This window comes from Nicotiana tabacum, chromosome 22, assembly GCF_000715075.1.
Source record: "Nicotiana tabacum cultivar K326 chromosome 22, ASM71507v2, whole genome shotgun sequence".
NCBI lineage: Eukaryota > Viridiplantae > Streptophyta > Magnoliopsida > Solanales > Solanaceae > Nicotiana > Nicotiana tabacum.
In genome coordinates, this window is record NC_134101.1 from 5,586,687 (window position 1) to 5,600,212 (window position 13,526).

General features: G+C 34.5%; 2 protein-coding genes across 2 annotated transcripts; one reads left to right on the plus strand and one right to left on the minus strand.

Moving 5' to 3' along the window:
* Positions 1 to 889: 889 nt before the first annotated feature.
* LOC107811052 (B3 domain-containing transcription factor ABI3-like) lies at positions 890 to 5,254 on the plus strand. The gene is made up of 7 exons (XM_016635901.2): positions 890 to 3,253; positions 4,067 to 4,159; positions 4,254 to 4,354; positions 4,476 to 4,522; positions 4,611 to 4,687; positions 4,785 to 4,951; positions 5,019 to 5,254. Exons 1-6 carry the CDS (start codon positions 1,712 to 1,714, stop codon positions 4,914 to 4,916), a joined length of 1,992 nt encoding a protein of 663 aa, XP_016491387.1. The 5' UTR covers positions 890 to 1,711; the 3' UTR covers positions 4,917 to 4,951; positions 5,019 to 5,254.
* A 650-nt stretch (positions 5,255 to 5,904) lies between these two features.
* On the minus strand, positions 5,905 to 12,911 carry LOC107811053 (putative pectate lyase 8). The gene is made up of 8 exons (XM_016635902.2): positions 12,632 to 12,911; positions 12,408 to 12,461; positions 12,149 to 12,223; positions 8,115 to 8,285; positions 7,532 to 8,003; positions 7,334 to 7,437; positions 6,963 to 7,101; positions 5,905 to 6,840 (listed from the first exon to the last, which is right to left on the minus strand). Exons 1-8 carry the CDS (start codon positions 12,706 to 12,708, stop codon positions 6,619 to 6,621), a joined length of 1,314 nt encoding a protein of 437 aa, XP_016491388.1. The 5' UTR covers positions 12,709 to 12,911; the 3' UTR covers positions 5,905 to 6,618.
* Positions 12,912 to 13,526: the final 615 nt, after the last annotated feature.

Below are 13,526 nucleotides of genomic sequence, written 5' to 3' on the forward strand. Positions count from 1 at the left end.
TTACTCGTCACCTTATATATATATATATATATATATATATATATATATATATATATATTATTCCCTCTATTTTAATTTATGTGAAACTATTTGACCGGACATGAAATTTAAGAAAAAAATAAAAAAATTTTAAACTTGTTACTCTAAATAAGTATTATATTTGTATGGTTATAATTCTTTTGAAATTTATGGACAAAGTATTTTATATGATTATAAAAACTTATCATCGAGGATATAATTAAAAATTTAAATTTAATTATTTTTAAATATAAAAAAGTATCATTCTTTTTTGTAAAAGAACAAATAAGAAATAGGTAACTGCAACGGAGGGAGTACCAATCCTTCTCATTATTTTGCTAGCGTCGACGACAAAATCCCATTTTTCCACTCTTAGCAATTTTCTCCATCTTCCAGCTTTAATAATAAAGAGCAATTGTCTTGATGTTTTACACCATTATACAAGTTAAAACTTCGGTGATAGATGAATGAGTACTTATCACTCCACCACAATCCCTGGTCGGTATCTTTGTTTTTATGTTATGTTAATGTTAACGTAGCTTGGTCAGAAGTGAAGAGACACGTAGCAGCAAAAGAAGAAGTCCACCGTTTTCACTCACGAATGGAGACAAAACCCTATGACCAAAGAAAGATCTGTTCTTTACTTCTTTTGACATTACTATTTCCCAGTCGGTCTAATCTTTTCCATGTTTTAATATTTTTACGCTATATTCTAAAAAATCTGATATACTAAGCATTCTGTATTTATGTACAATTTAAAAAAATATATATTTAAAGAGGTGAGATATAGACAGTTTATATTTTTTTTTTATTTATGCAAGAATATAAGTCATACAATAACAACTTTACCGTGCTCAAAAACTCCTTCCTTATTATAGGCCATGTTCTGATGTGTTGTATTAGAAAGAGAATTGAGCTGCTAGTGTCATCAATGGAGGAAGTAGCATTTAGTGTCTCTTTTTTCACCTCATTTTTTGTAGTAAAAAACTGAACCGCTGTCTCCCACCATTTAGGTTATAACGTATGGCCTTATGGCGTAAAATCTGGAAATTTTAATTTAGTGGAAAAAGAAAAACTATCGGCACCAAGTTTTCTTTTGGTGGTTTAATTTCCTCTTATATATCTCCTCTCTCATTTAAAAGTTTTTATAACCACTTATTTCTTTTTTTCTTTCAAAGTTTTTCTGTCTTATTTTGGGTTCAAAACCCCTTAAATAAAAACAGAAAATAGTAAAAGAGTGTTGAAACTTATCTGAACCGTCTACAAGTGTTGTTTTGGTTATTTTGGGTATGAGACAATTTCAGTTTGTTGAAGTTTGGTGGTGTTTTTGTCTTCTAAAACAGAATACATAGTTCAGTTCTTTGAACTTTCTTGTGTTTATCATCCATTTGTAAAGAATATTCCTGAACAATATATATATGTAAGAATATTGCCATTCAAAATCCTTATATATACAGGTACTTATATAAGTTTATTATATATACAGTTCGTTTGATGTGAGAGTGAGTATTTTAATTAGTTAAAGTTTAGTAATTAAGAGTCGCTTTCTTCAGATTTGGTAGTACTATTTATTTTTTTGGATATATAAATTCCAAAACCTCAGATAGTTTATGTTGCAAAAACCACTTCAAGATCCTAGTGGGGAGAGAAATTAAAGACCATTTTTCTCTTGTTAAAAATCCAGAAAACAAGAATGAAAAGAGAGTTACAGCAGCTTTATGGTTATAATAATAATCAAGAAATGCATGGATTTGAGAATATTAATATGGTGACAGTAGATGATGATATTCAAAGGCAACACCAACAGCAGCAGCAGCAGCAGACAACTGGTTTTGATCCAATTGATAATACAGATATTTGGCTCAATAATGGAAATGAAGAGCAACATCATTTTAATGTCAATGATACTAATTACATTAATTTCTCTACTGATTTTCCTCCTCTTCCTGATTTTCCATGCATGTCATCTTCCTCGTCAACTTCTAATTCCCCTCCTACAGATTCTTCATCTTCTACTCAAGCTGAAGAAGATCATTTCCACAAAAAAATCCAATTTGATAACACAGTTAATGGCGACCAAGATTCTTTAAATGTGATAGAAAATCTTGGATATATGGATTTAATTGATGGAAATCATGATTTTCTTGATCCTATGAGCTCTTTTTTCCAAAGCGAAAATCCACAAAAACACAACCAAAACCAACAACAACAAGAAGGGGAAGTTCAGTTTGAAAATGAGCAGCTTTCTATATTTCAAGGGGATAGTGAGCTTGCAGTTATGTTCTTTGAATGGCTAAAGCAAAACAAAGACTACATTTCTGCTGAAGATATGAGGAGTATTAAGCTCAAACGTTCAACAATTGAAAGCGCTTCGAAACGATTGGGAAGTACAAAAGAAGGTAAAAAACAGTTGTTGAGACTCATTCTTGATTGGGTTGAACAACACCGATTGCAAAAGAATCAAATGAGTGAAGCTGTAGCAAATCAAGAAAATTTCCAGAATTCTGCCCCTAACTCCAATTTCCATTATAATACAGTTGGAACTGATCCAAATGCTTGCTTTTATCCGTCACCTTGGATGGCAACTCCTTCTTATAACGTCACTAATTTCCCTGATTCAACCCCAGTAATGGCGGGGCAGATACCGGGGTACATTGGTGATCCTTACTCCAACGGATCGTTATTTGCGTCTCATTTTAATCAAACAATGAGTGGAAGTGCAAGTTCACCGGCTTCAACAGAATATCAACACATGGACTTTACTCAATCGTGGTTGCCATCGCAATTTGCTGTGGCGGCTGCTTCTCAGTATAACCAATTTCCTGACAATAGTGATAGTGCTAATAATGTTGCTGTTGTTGATCAGCCTCAATCTTTACTTGGTACGCAATATCCGTACCAACTTTTAGATGGGAATGGTGAGAGATTGGCAAGGTTGGGATCTAAAGAGGCTAGGAAGAACAGAATGGCTAGGCAGAGACGATTACCGTTGCACCATTATCGTCACCAAACTCAGAATCTAAGACAATGTAATGACCAAAGTGTAATTATGTGTAGAGAGAATTGTGCAATAGATACAGGTAACAGTCCAGGAAATTGGGTATATTGGCCTTCTGCTTCTGCTGCGCCAGTGATGATGGTTCCACAGGCTGATTCTCCACAATCACATTCGACCAAGAGGCCAGCTCTGCGATCGCAAAACCATCAGAAGCATAGTTCGGCAGACAAAAGACAGGTAATTGGTTTCTTTAGTTTCGGCCAAAATCCTTTTCGAATTTAACTTTTATGCAACTAATAGTAAAAAAGGGCAGTCTAGTGCACAAGGCATCTCGCGTTCAAGTAGGATCCGGGGAAGGGCCGCACCTCAAGGTGTGTGATGTAGTCCGCCTATCCTAATGCAAGTTTTAGTAGCTGCTTTCACGGCTCGAACTCTAACTTTTAGGTCACACTGAGACAACTTTACGGTTGCTCCAAGGCTCCCCTTCACAACTAACAGTGTACATGATTAATCATCGAATATATAACTATAAGTAGTCCATAAGAAGGTTGAATTAATAACTTAGAAATAAGATAGGTTATTTGCTACATGAAGAAATTCTTTACGAAATCGATATAAGAGAGAATCCGCCAGCTAGAACAGAAATAAGATATAGGTGAGCTCGGGGTATATAGTTGAACAAATATCCATTATAAAAAGCTCTTGGCTCACCCTTCACCTGCTGTGAATAGAGGCGGACCCAAGATTTGAAGGTCAAGGGTACACTTTTGGATTCAACCACAATTTGCTTTGTACGTAGGGTGTCCACTATTAATATATCACTATTTTCTAAAAATATATACATGTATACATGAAATTTTTGCTGAACTTTACGGGTGCCGGTGACCCCTCTCGGTATAGCATAGGTCCGCCTCTGGCTATGAATATAAGTTATATCCTTTCCCTAATGGCTATTGTAAGTTTAATATTTATGAAAATTTGTTGTATAAATGTGTTGCTTTAAATTTTGTGCGGATGTTCATCAAATTTTGCGTGGATGTTCTTCCATAGGCTTGCAAAACAGAGAAGAATCTAAAATTTCTCCTACAAAAAGTGCTGAAGCAAAGTGATGTTGGCAATCTTGGAAGAATTGTGTTGCCGAAGGTACTTTAGCTACGTCGTCATAAACTGTGATCTATTTACTTTTGGTAATTGAAAGTATGATTAAGTGGATTCTTGAAATTTTGTTTATACGCAGAGAGAAGCAGAAACTCATCTCCCACAACTCGAATCAAGAGATGGAATTTCAATTGCGATGGAAGACATTGGAACTTCTTGTGTTTGGAACATGAAATATAGGTATGTGAACTCATAATATTCATCAAGCTATTTTTTATTACATTGCTCAGTCGATTGTTACCCCTTATGTTTTATAGTCATCTTCCTTCTATACTTACTGGCTTTGTGTTTTGTTTTTCAGATTTTGGCCAAATAACAAAAGCAGGATGTACCTTCTTGAGAACACAGGTAAACACAGCCGACGCTGCTCTAGCTTGCATTTCAGTAAAATCCGAGTACTAATTTGCTTTAATTGTATCTTTTTTCATTCTTAAAGGCGACTTTGTTCGAGCTAATGGACTTCAAGAAGGTGATTTCATTGTGATATACGCTGACATAAAGTGTGGCAAATATGTAAGTCATAACTTTATTATAGTGCTTTATGCTGTTATTACTTTAATCGCGTAATTATCTTGTCATTTAAGTTGAAAATTATTGAATGATATATCAGTTGATACGAGGAATAAAAGTGAGGCAGAATGGACCAAAATCAGAAGGCAAGAAACCAGCAAAGAAAAACCTTCGTAATTTGTCATCTACAGCTGCTTCTATTAGCTCTCCAGTTGCACAAGCAGTTAGATAGTTGATGCAGCATAAGAGAAATTAATTTTCAATAAGGTTAGAAGTTGGTTTTAAATCTTATTTACAAATTAGTATCATTTTGTAAATTAAACTTACTCTATAGATGACCGTGACGCGTGCAAAGAGTTCATTCATTGCCTTGATTCTGGATTTGGCCAAGTGCTGTAGACACGTTTAAGGGGTTCCTAGTTGTTACTCAGGACTACTGTCTAATGTAGAGAATTGTAATCTGAGTGTGTTGTAAGTCCATTTTCTGGGTTTTTAGGCAAATGTAATGACCATCATTTGTAATCTAGTTTAAGTTAATATATACTGACGTGGCAAAGAATGTTTGTACCATCAGCAGAATTTAACCGATTGTTGTTGCAGCTTAGTATTTTGTTTTTCAGATTACTATATCAAGTTTGATATGGAGAATACGTTATATGTCGTTGTAGGTTAGCTTAACTTGATAGTTGATAGTGTGAAATTTCTTAATCATGTAAGTGATAGAAACATTTCTGCATTTTGATTCTTTTATTTGATGGAATTTTCAGATATGGTCGAACTTCATTAATTTTGTCTCTTAGTTGCACATGTAGCAAACATCTTCAAATGGTTATAAACTTACAACTTCATAATAAAAAAAAACTGTACTCAAAAATAGTGAACAAGAAGTTTAAAGCGGGCTGAATTAATTTCTTAAAATCGCCTTTTATAGTTTGAGAAAAGTTGAAAGGAGAAATTTGTTATAAAAAAATTAAAGTGTACGGTGATCAGCTAATAAAAGTTGAAGAATTATATCAAATTGTTTATTAAGCAAGCATAACCCCTTGGATTAATAAGGTGCTAACTCTTATCAACACGGTTGAATTACGAAATCCAGCAACTCAATTATGCCAGCAATAGTTAACATGGGCAGTGGATCAGAAAATTGTAAATTTATAATTACCATCATAATTAATCAACTTGCAGACAATAGGGTGAAAAAGGGCAGCGAGGAATATGAATTTGAAGCAGAATTCATAGTAAGTACATATATATAAGGATAACAATTACAACAATATCTGGAAACTGAACATCTATAACAAGAAAGCGACTGAAAATTTGACTTTGATCTTTTTCCTTCTTTTTCTTTTTGCAATCTTTCTGAATCTGATACGATGCATACATGAATTGACATATTGAGAAGAGAGGTAAGAGAGAGATCAGTCCCACTGAACCATTTTCGTTAGGTGAGCAAGATTTTTGAATTGATGAGGTGAAAAATACAACATTTTCAGAAACCTGCTCCAAAGCACTTGAATAATATTTCCAGTTGAGTCAGGGGAAGGTTGAACACTTGGTACATAAAGATCACAAGTGGAACAACATGCTCAAGAGATGAGACGAATTCAGGATTTTAATATAATAAGCTGAAGATTCTGCTCTCTTTGAAAATATAAATTCAGAACTTAATATATATATATATATATATATATATATATATATAAAACTTTCAAGATTTTTCGGATATACATCTAAGTTTTAAGCTGAAAATGGTGGGCTGAATTGAACCCATCCACAATACTCTGGTCCGCCCCTGCTCAAGGGTGATTAGGGGAGGACGTAAACGAGGAAAAGAAAGAGAAATTGGTGAAAATAGGCTTGATTGATGAATTCAATGGACATGCAAAAGTAATGTGGTAATGCTCTTCAGCAGATATGTCCAATGTGTTTTGACATCAACATTGGTAGCCTATGTGACAAGAAAGTGCACCAGCATTTGAGGTAATAGTTCCCACCATAGAAGAGGACTTAGCAGCTAAGCTTGAGGCTCTTGCATAACTGCGTGGAGCGGCACGTCCAGACGCAGTAAAGTATGCTCCATTCAGCATAAGGTCTCCTTCTGATCTCCAGTTCCAGTGCTTCCATGATCCTTCCCATGGTTCCACTCTTTTCGTCACCTGTTATCAATAATTTCGTAAGGTAAAGTTTGGCCCTCCTTATACTTTTCATTTTGAGATATTTTCAATAAAAGCTCATCAGTCAAAGTATGCTTAGTTCTAAATAGTTTTCAACTAATTACCTCTTTGGCAAAAGGGTTCACTGGGGCAAGGTATCTGTTGCCCTGGCTGTTAATTGTAGGATCAGCACTACCACCAATGGCATACATTTCCCAGTGTGTATAGTCATTGTTCACCACATGGAAATAACCATGCCTACATCTGCATATTAATTAATGTCGTACAATTTTTAGTCCAAGACGACAGGCAAAGATCAGTACAACAATAACAAGTAAGCCTAAATTTCAAGCAAGTACGGAGTTGGTTATATGAATCCTTACTTTCTATGTCACTTTATGTAAGGACATCTCGGTCCAATATTGTGGCGAAGACAAGTGCATTCACTAAATTAGATGAGTTGAAAAAACAAAGACTAATGTTTTCATATTGATACCTTGGCATTCTCTGGATCAGACCCTCACCAAAATGGTTGAAGGCAATCGTCACTTGCATAACCTTATCTCTAATATAGGAGTCGCTGTGCCCCAATAAAATCACCTGCACATAAGTTGGATTTATGAATAATTAATCTTTGAACTAAAGTATAACTCATTATAATGCAGTAAAAAGATTATGCTTGGAAAAAATGGACCTCATTGTGATGTGTAAAGTAATTGTTTGAAATGGTAATTGCAGTTGAACCCATGATAGCATCAATGAGACCATCAGCACAATTAGAAAGAGAGTTGTGGTCAATCCAAATATGGCTCGAACCGAAAATGGAAATGCCATCACCATCAGCCATTGTCCTCCAACCATAGTGTGATGGTGAGTTTCGGACCATGGCATTACCAGTGGGTTTACAGTCATGAATATGAAGACCATGAATAATAATATTAGTAACAAATTGGATAGTAATACAAGCCCCATATGCAATTTGTACATTCACACCACGAGCATCAATTGTCTTGAAACTGTTCATCATAAGTTCTTGCTTAAGTGTGATGACCATATCATGTTTAAACACTATCCATAATGGTGCGTCTTGAATTACTGCATGACGAAGTGTTCCAGGTCGGGGATTTACTGGATCGTCATCACCTGAGTCAGTCACAACATAATACCTGCACGGATTCAGTGTGTTCAGAATGAGTATGATCTAATTATATGTGCACATTTAATTTATTCTCGAACTGAAAGTACAGAACCCGCTCTTGATTTGTCTCTAAATATACCTTCCATCACGACCACCAATGGCATTTCGACCAAAGCCAATAGAACAGTCAGCTAAGCGTTTGCGGTTACGCACCCAATGGCGATCACAACGCCAGCAGTCATCAATAGGATTTCCCGTTGTACATGAGAAGTAACCCAATTTCCTCCTCTCTGTGCTATTCCTAATGCTCCTGTATAACAATGCAGATTAGATAAATTATTAAAGGCTAATCAACTCATCTGAACAATTTTACTGCACTATTGTACCTAATGTTAGTCGAGCGTCTTTTTATTTCATACCTGTTGTATCTATATTATTCACCTATTTTCTTTTTCTTAGATTTTTATTACTGTCGGTTGTTTCTTGCGCTTCGGATATCTTACTATCTTGTTGTTGATCCTGCTTTTTTCATGGCTTCTCCTCTACCATATTTGTTTTCATTGATGCTGTGATTATGATTGTCTTCGGGGCGGATGTAGCATTCTAGTGATGGGTTCAATTACTATTGACACGGAGTATAAATTTATGTGTAAAAATTTACTAAAATTGCAAAAATAGTAAATATAAACACATAACTTTAAAAAAAAAGATAATGGTTCAATGCTAAAAACCTTAAACGATGAACCCATAAAGTTTAACTCTTGGATCTGCCTATGCTTGTCTTGAGAAAGTGTATTGGAAACAATCTCTCTACCCTCACAAGATAGGTTGTGTATACACTACCCTCCCTAGACCCTACTTGTGAAATTACACTATGTTTGTTATTAGTATATCATAACAAATGATCCATGATTCCATGCGACCAAGAAATTTGATAGTGGATCAGTATTTATCAGGCAGTGAACAATTAATTTAGTAAGATATTTTGATTCTTTTAAATTGTATTCGAAATTATGTAATAGGAACAAACAAAACCAAGAAGATTCACGGGTCAAGTTGACCGACACAAACATGCCTTTTAGGGTCAAGTTAATTAATGTAATGTGATAAACAGTAGATAGAGGAATACGGTCAATACGGAACCAGTACTTTTCCATCATTCTAAGTATAAAATAACTAAATAAGAGACGTCCCAAATAAATGCAAAAGGTGGGCAGATAAATGCATTATGATGTGTCGGTAGGAGAAACTATTTATTGATAGCCAAAAGTCATTTAATATATGGTGATGGGTTTGTCAGTACAGCTAGCTGAGGCATCCCTAAATTTGCCTGAATTGAGCCACAGATCTGATCTCTTCTTAGTTCTTATGCCATTTGCCAGGCTGGGGCAGGGGGACAAGGACAGAGTGAAGGAAAAATTAATGAGGCCTACGATTAGTGGGGCATAAGAAGAAAGATTTTTGTGACTCTTCTCATGCATATGGTCCCAGGAGTGTGTATTCTATTAATAACTTCTACAATAACAATTACTATGTCTCAATCCAAATAAACTAGGATCAAATTTTCTTTTGGTTTCCCACTGATTTTAGGTATCCATCTTGAGGTCCCGATAATATTGACTCGGACCGAATAAGATTTGTTATTAGGATTTTTTGCCTCTCTATCCTCAGTAGGGTAAGGTCTACGTACACATTACCCTCTTCAAACCCTACGGTATAGGATAATACTGGATATATTATTGTTGTATTAGGATTTTTTTCATTCTCATGGCTCAAACCTGAAATATCTAAGCATGAAGGATCCTATTCATCCCTCTCTAAGACCTGGTGGTCGGGATCAATTAAACCCCTTGATCCAATATTATAAAGTTAATTTTTTTAGCACTAGAAGTTCACTATATACTTAGCATATAAATCACTAACATAAATTTTTTGGCGCACATGATATTCCATAAAGTGGCACTGTAATATTAGGGTAGACTAGGATTTTAGTAGGCATTAACACCATTTTACTTTAATTAACATAAGGAAAATATATTTTCAAGAACTAATGTACACTTCGAAGCTCCAACTCCCTGATAATAATGCAGCCACGCTTTCAGCTCAAAATGTATGTAGCTAAAAAATTTATTACACATATATAAATGGCATTTGCACCCTTTGTCACAAAAGAGTAGATGCAATTGCCTTGCATCCACTAACTTAAATATTAAATTCATCCCTATTTTCAAATTAATGTTATATTATCACGAAACACTATGTTTTGGGGTTTCCCTTAAGCTAATCTTTCTCGTTTAGCCAATGGAGGTATTAGTTGAGTATAGCAAGAGGAAGCATTAGTATGAACTATCAACTCATTCCATTTTTAAAATTATTAGCCCACATTTAAAATTATGTGCGTGTACACGCTCTGTAGCGAAAATATTAAATTCAGATGAACCTATTAAACTTATATTCTAGCCGCTTCTACTTTAGCCTGTAACTCGATATAATGTAGCCAATGGCGCTAGGGACATACAAAAATATGAGGCACTACATTTTATAAAACCTTAATTAGGAGAGTAATATGATAAAGGATTAGCAAACCCAAAATAGAACAAACAACATAATGTGCACCGGCATGTAAAGCAAACTTCAGTTTCTACGAGAAACATGGATAACATGAACATGAAATGAAAATGACACGAGATAAACTATAATGTGCATTGATGCGCGAATCTCTCAACGGAGGCATGTGGAAGCCAAATGGATTAGGGAAGAGAATGCAACTTACGCTAACATGGCCATTTTAATCATATGATTAACAACCGAAAAAGGCACTTCGAATTTTGGACCAATACATTGCTGACAACATTATCATACCAGATTGGATGTCTATTATAGATTTTACTCAACCCATAATCGGAAGGGATAAATTCAATAGTGATTAGTTTTTGTGAATTGAGAACCATAGGGAAAGATTTTTTTTCCATCTGTCCAATAGTGATCGAGTTCAAATTCGAGCTGAGGCAAAAAATAGTAAAAGATTTTTTTCTATATGTCCAAGCTTGATGGACAAAATTGCATGGTATATGGGGCCGAAAGAGATAATAGTTACCCGTGAAACTAGTTGAGGTGTGCACAAGTTGACCCTGATATCAAGGTTATCAAAAGAAATTCACAAAATTGGTATGTTTAACTTAATAATAATTCATTAATTAATTAATCAATGACATGCCTATAAAAGCTGCCATAGAGAGAGCCTGTCGCATTGCATGTGCTGTATTCCTCAATGCAGTCTCATGATAATCAGTAACTTCTTTTGACTATCAGCAGAAAGAAGAGCGGGAAGATGAATTTGGAAAGGGAATCGCAGCAGAATGGAAGCACTGAGAATTGTATGGAAATGGTTTGGTAGGTGGGAAATGTTGCACATTAAATTAAAGAGAATTGTGACATTGCTTTTAATTTTGTGGGTGATGTTGTACTACAGAGCATGTGAGGGTTCTTCACTTCGTCTCCTAGCACTTACTTTCTCACATTTTATGTGACACATATAAAAAATAATACTACTAATATCTTCCTCTTTCTGGAAACTATTTTATATTAAAAATTTTATTTTACCATTAATGAATCACTTGTTGTGACCTACTTCTTATAAAACTTACTAAGAAGGAGACACAGAAAATGGAAAAACATGTGAAATTCTCCTGACCACTCATTTACAAATTTTATTGTTGTTACTATATATATATATATATATATATATATATATATATATATATATATATATATATATATATATATATATATATCAGCTTTTAGGTATATATCTTGTTTAATTTTTTAAATTATTTGAATAGTCAAACAAATTCACATAAAATGAGACGACAGAACATCTCTGTGACGAGTGTGGGTACACTTGTCTCTCTACTCAAACTATCTATATTTAGAAAAAAATACTCTTAACTATTTTAAATTTATACCTTTATATATCACAAAAGAGTAGTGAGTATAGTAGTACTCTACTGACGTTGATTTTAAATAAGCCTCTTAATGGAGTAGATCATTAACTGAAAACACATGAATGCTGAAAGGACGGGGAATAAAACATTAAACATAATGAGGAATTTAATTTTAATATTAATTAAATAATAGTACTAGCATATTGTGATTGGGAAAGACAGAACTCACATAGCCACCATAGAAGCGATAGCTTCTGGATCATCTTCAGCATGTTCATGCCTGAGTTCATCATTTTCACTTAACCTGCAAAACTTAAATCAATTTAAAATTAAAAGCAGAAAAAATGGAAAGTCTAACAAAATCAATTCCAGATCCAATTATACGATCAGAATTGCGAACAAAAAAACCACGTCGAAATCTTCTCGATCCAATTGCTAATTTACTGTACATTACAGTGATAAGCGAAAAAAATGAAAACGAAGCTAACCTGTTCGCCAGAGTCGAGCTACTTAAGCTCTGAAATTGCTTTGCTTCTTCAATACTGAAATTGAAAAAGCAAAATTCCAATGAGTAATCGAAAAACAGAAACAGAGTTGATAAGCATAAGCACGGAAATTCAGAAAATGTCGAATTGAAAATGAGGAAATTTATGAAGTGAGAAATTAACAGAACTAATTTTCTTTTCACATTGTAGAAAATGAGCATAATTACCTTTTATTGGCTGTGGCAGTGATGAAAAGCATCATCATAATTAGCAATGGACAAAGAAAATACAGAGCAGTTGCCATTGAAAAAAATCTCTAGAATTTTCCGAGTTTTCTCTCTGTTTTGGCAAAGGAAAATGTGCTGTCAAATGTGCTGATTCTGTTTAGAAATGAATGAATGAATGAATGTGAGCAAAATGAGTGAAAGAAAAAGCTTCAATGGAGGAAACATTTTATAGGACTCAAGAGAGAGACAGAGGTAACCATCCAATAGTTGTCCACCTTTTGATATTCTTTCATTACACTTAATAATCTCTGGTTTATCATTATTGGGAGTACTTAAATTAATAAACTTAAGCTTATTCACTAATTGTATAAATTTGCATGTTTAAATTCGATTACAACACAACAACAACCCAGTAAAATCTCACTAATGAGGTCTGGGGAGGGTAGTGTGTACGCAGACCTTACCCATACTCCGAAAGAGTAGAGAGCTTGTTTCCGAAAGACCCTCGACTAAAAAAATAAAAAGATAAAAGGACAAAAAGGGAGACAATATTAGTATCACAACAACAATCATAGGATAAATAGGAACACCATGAAATCCAGAAGAAAGATGCAAAGCAAAGGGAGACAATATTAGTAAATATTAGTATCACCACAACAATCATAAGAAAAATACGAACACCATGAAATCTAGAAGAAATAAGCAAAGCAAAAGCGGTAGCTAGTAAATAGGACATGCACTGAAAAGCGAAATAGTAAGCCACAACATTCCCACTAGCTATCTTAGACAAAAACCCTACATGGCTAGTCCCACCATGGTACGAAGTAAGGCACGACTCAACTACCTCCTAACCTACAACCCTAATACTCGACCTCCACATCTTCCTATCAAGTGT

Excerpts from the sequence above, each read along its gene's own strand:
- LOC107811053 (XM_016635902.2), bottom strand. The coding sequence starts at position 12,708 with ATGGCAACTGCTCTGTATTTTCTTTGTCCATTGCTAATTATGATGATG. Across the intron at positions 12,224-12,407 it reads AGCTCGACTCTGGCGAACAG|GTTAAGTGAAAATGATGAAC; the intron begins GTTAGCTTCGTT and ends TAAGTTTTGCAG. Across the intron at positions 8,004-8,114 it reads ATTGGTGGTCGTGATGGAAG|GTATTATGTTGTGACTGACT; the intron begins GTATATTTAGAG and ends GAATCCGTGCAG.
- LOC107811052 (XM_016635901.2), top strand. The coding sequence starts at position 1,712 with ATGAAAAGAGAGTTACAGCAGCTTTATGGTTATAATAATAATCAAGAA. Across the intron at positions 4,523-4,610 it reads GTACCTTCTTGAGAACACAG|GCGACTTTGTTCGAGCTAAT; the intron begins GTAAACACAGCC and ends TCATTCTTAAAG. Across the intron at positions 4,688-4,784 it reads ACATAAAGTGTGGCAAATAT|TTGATACGAGGAATAAAAGT; the intron begins GTAAGTCATAAC and ends ATGATATATCAG.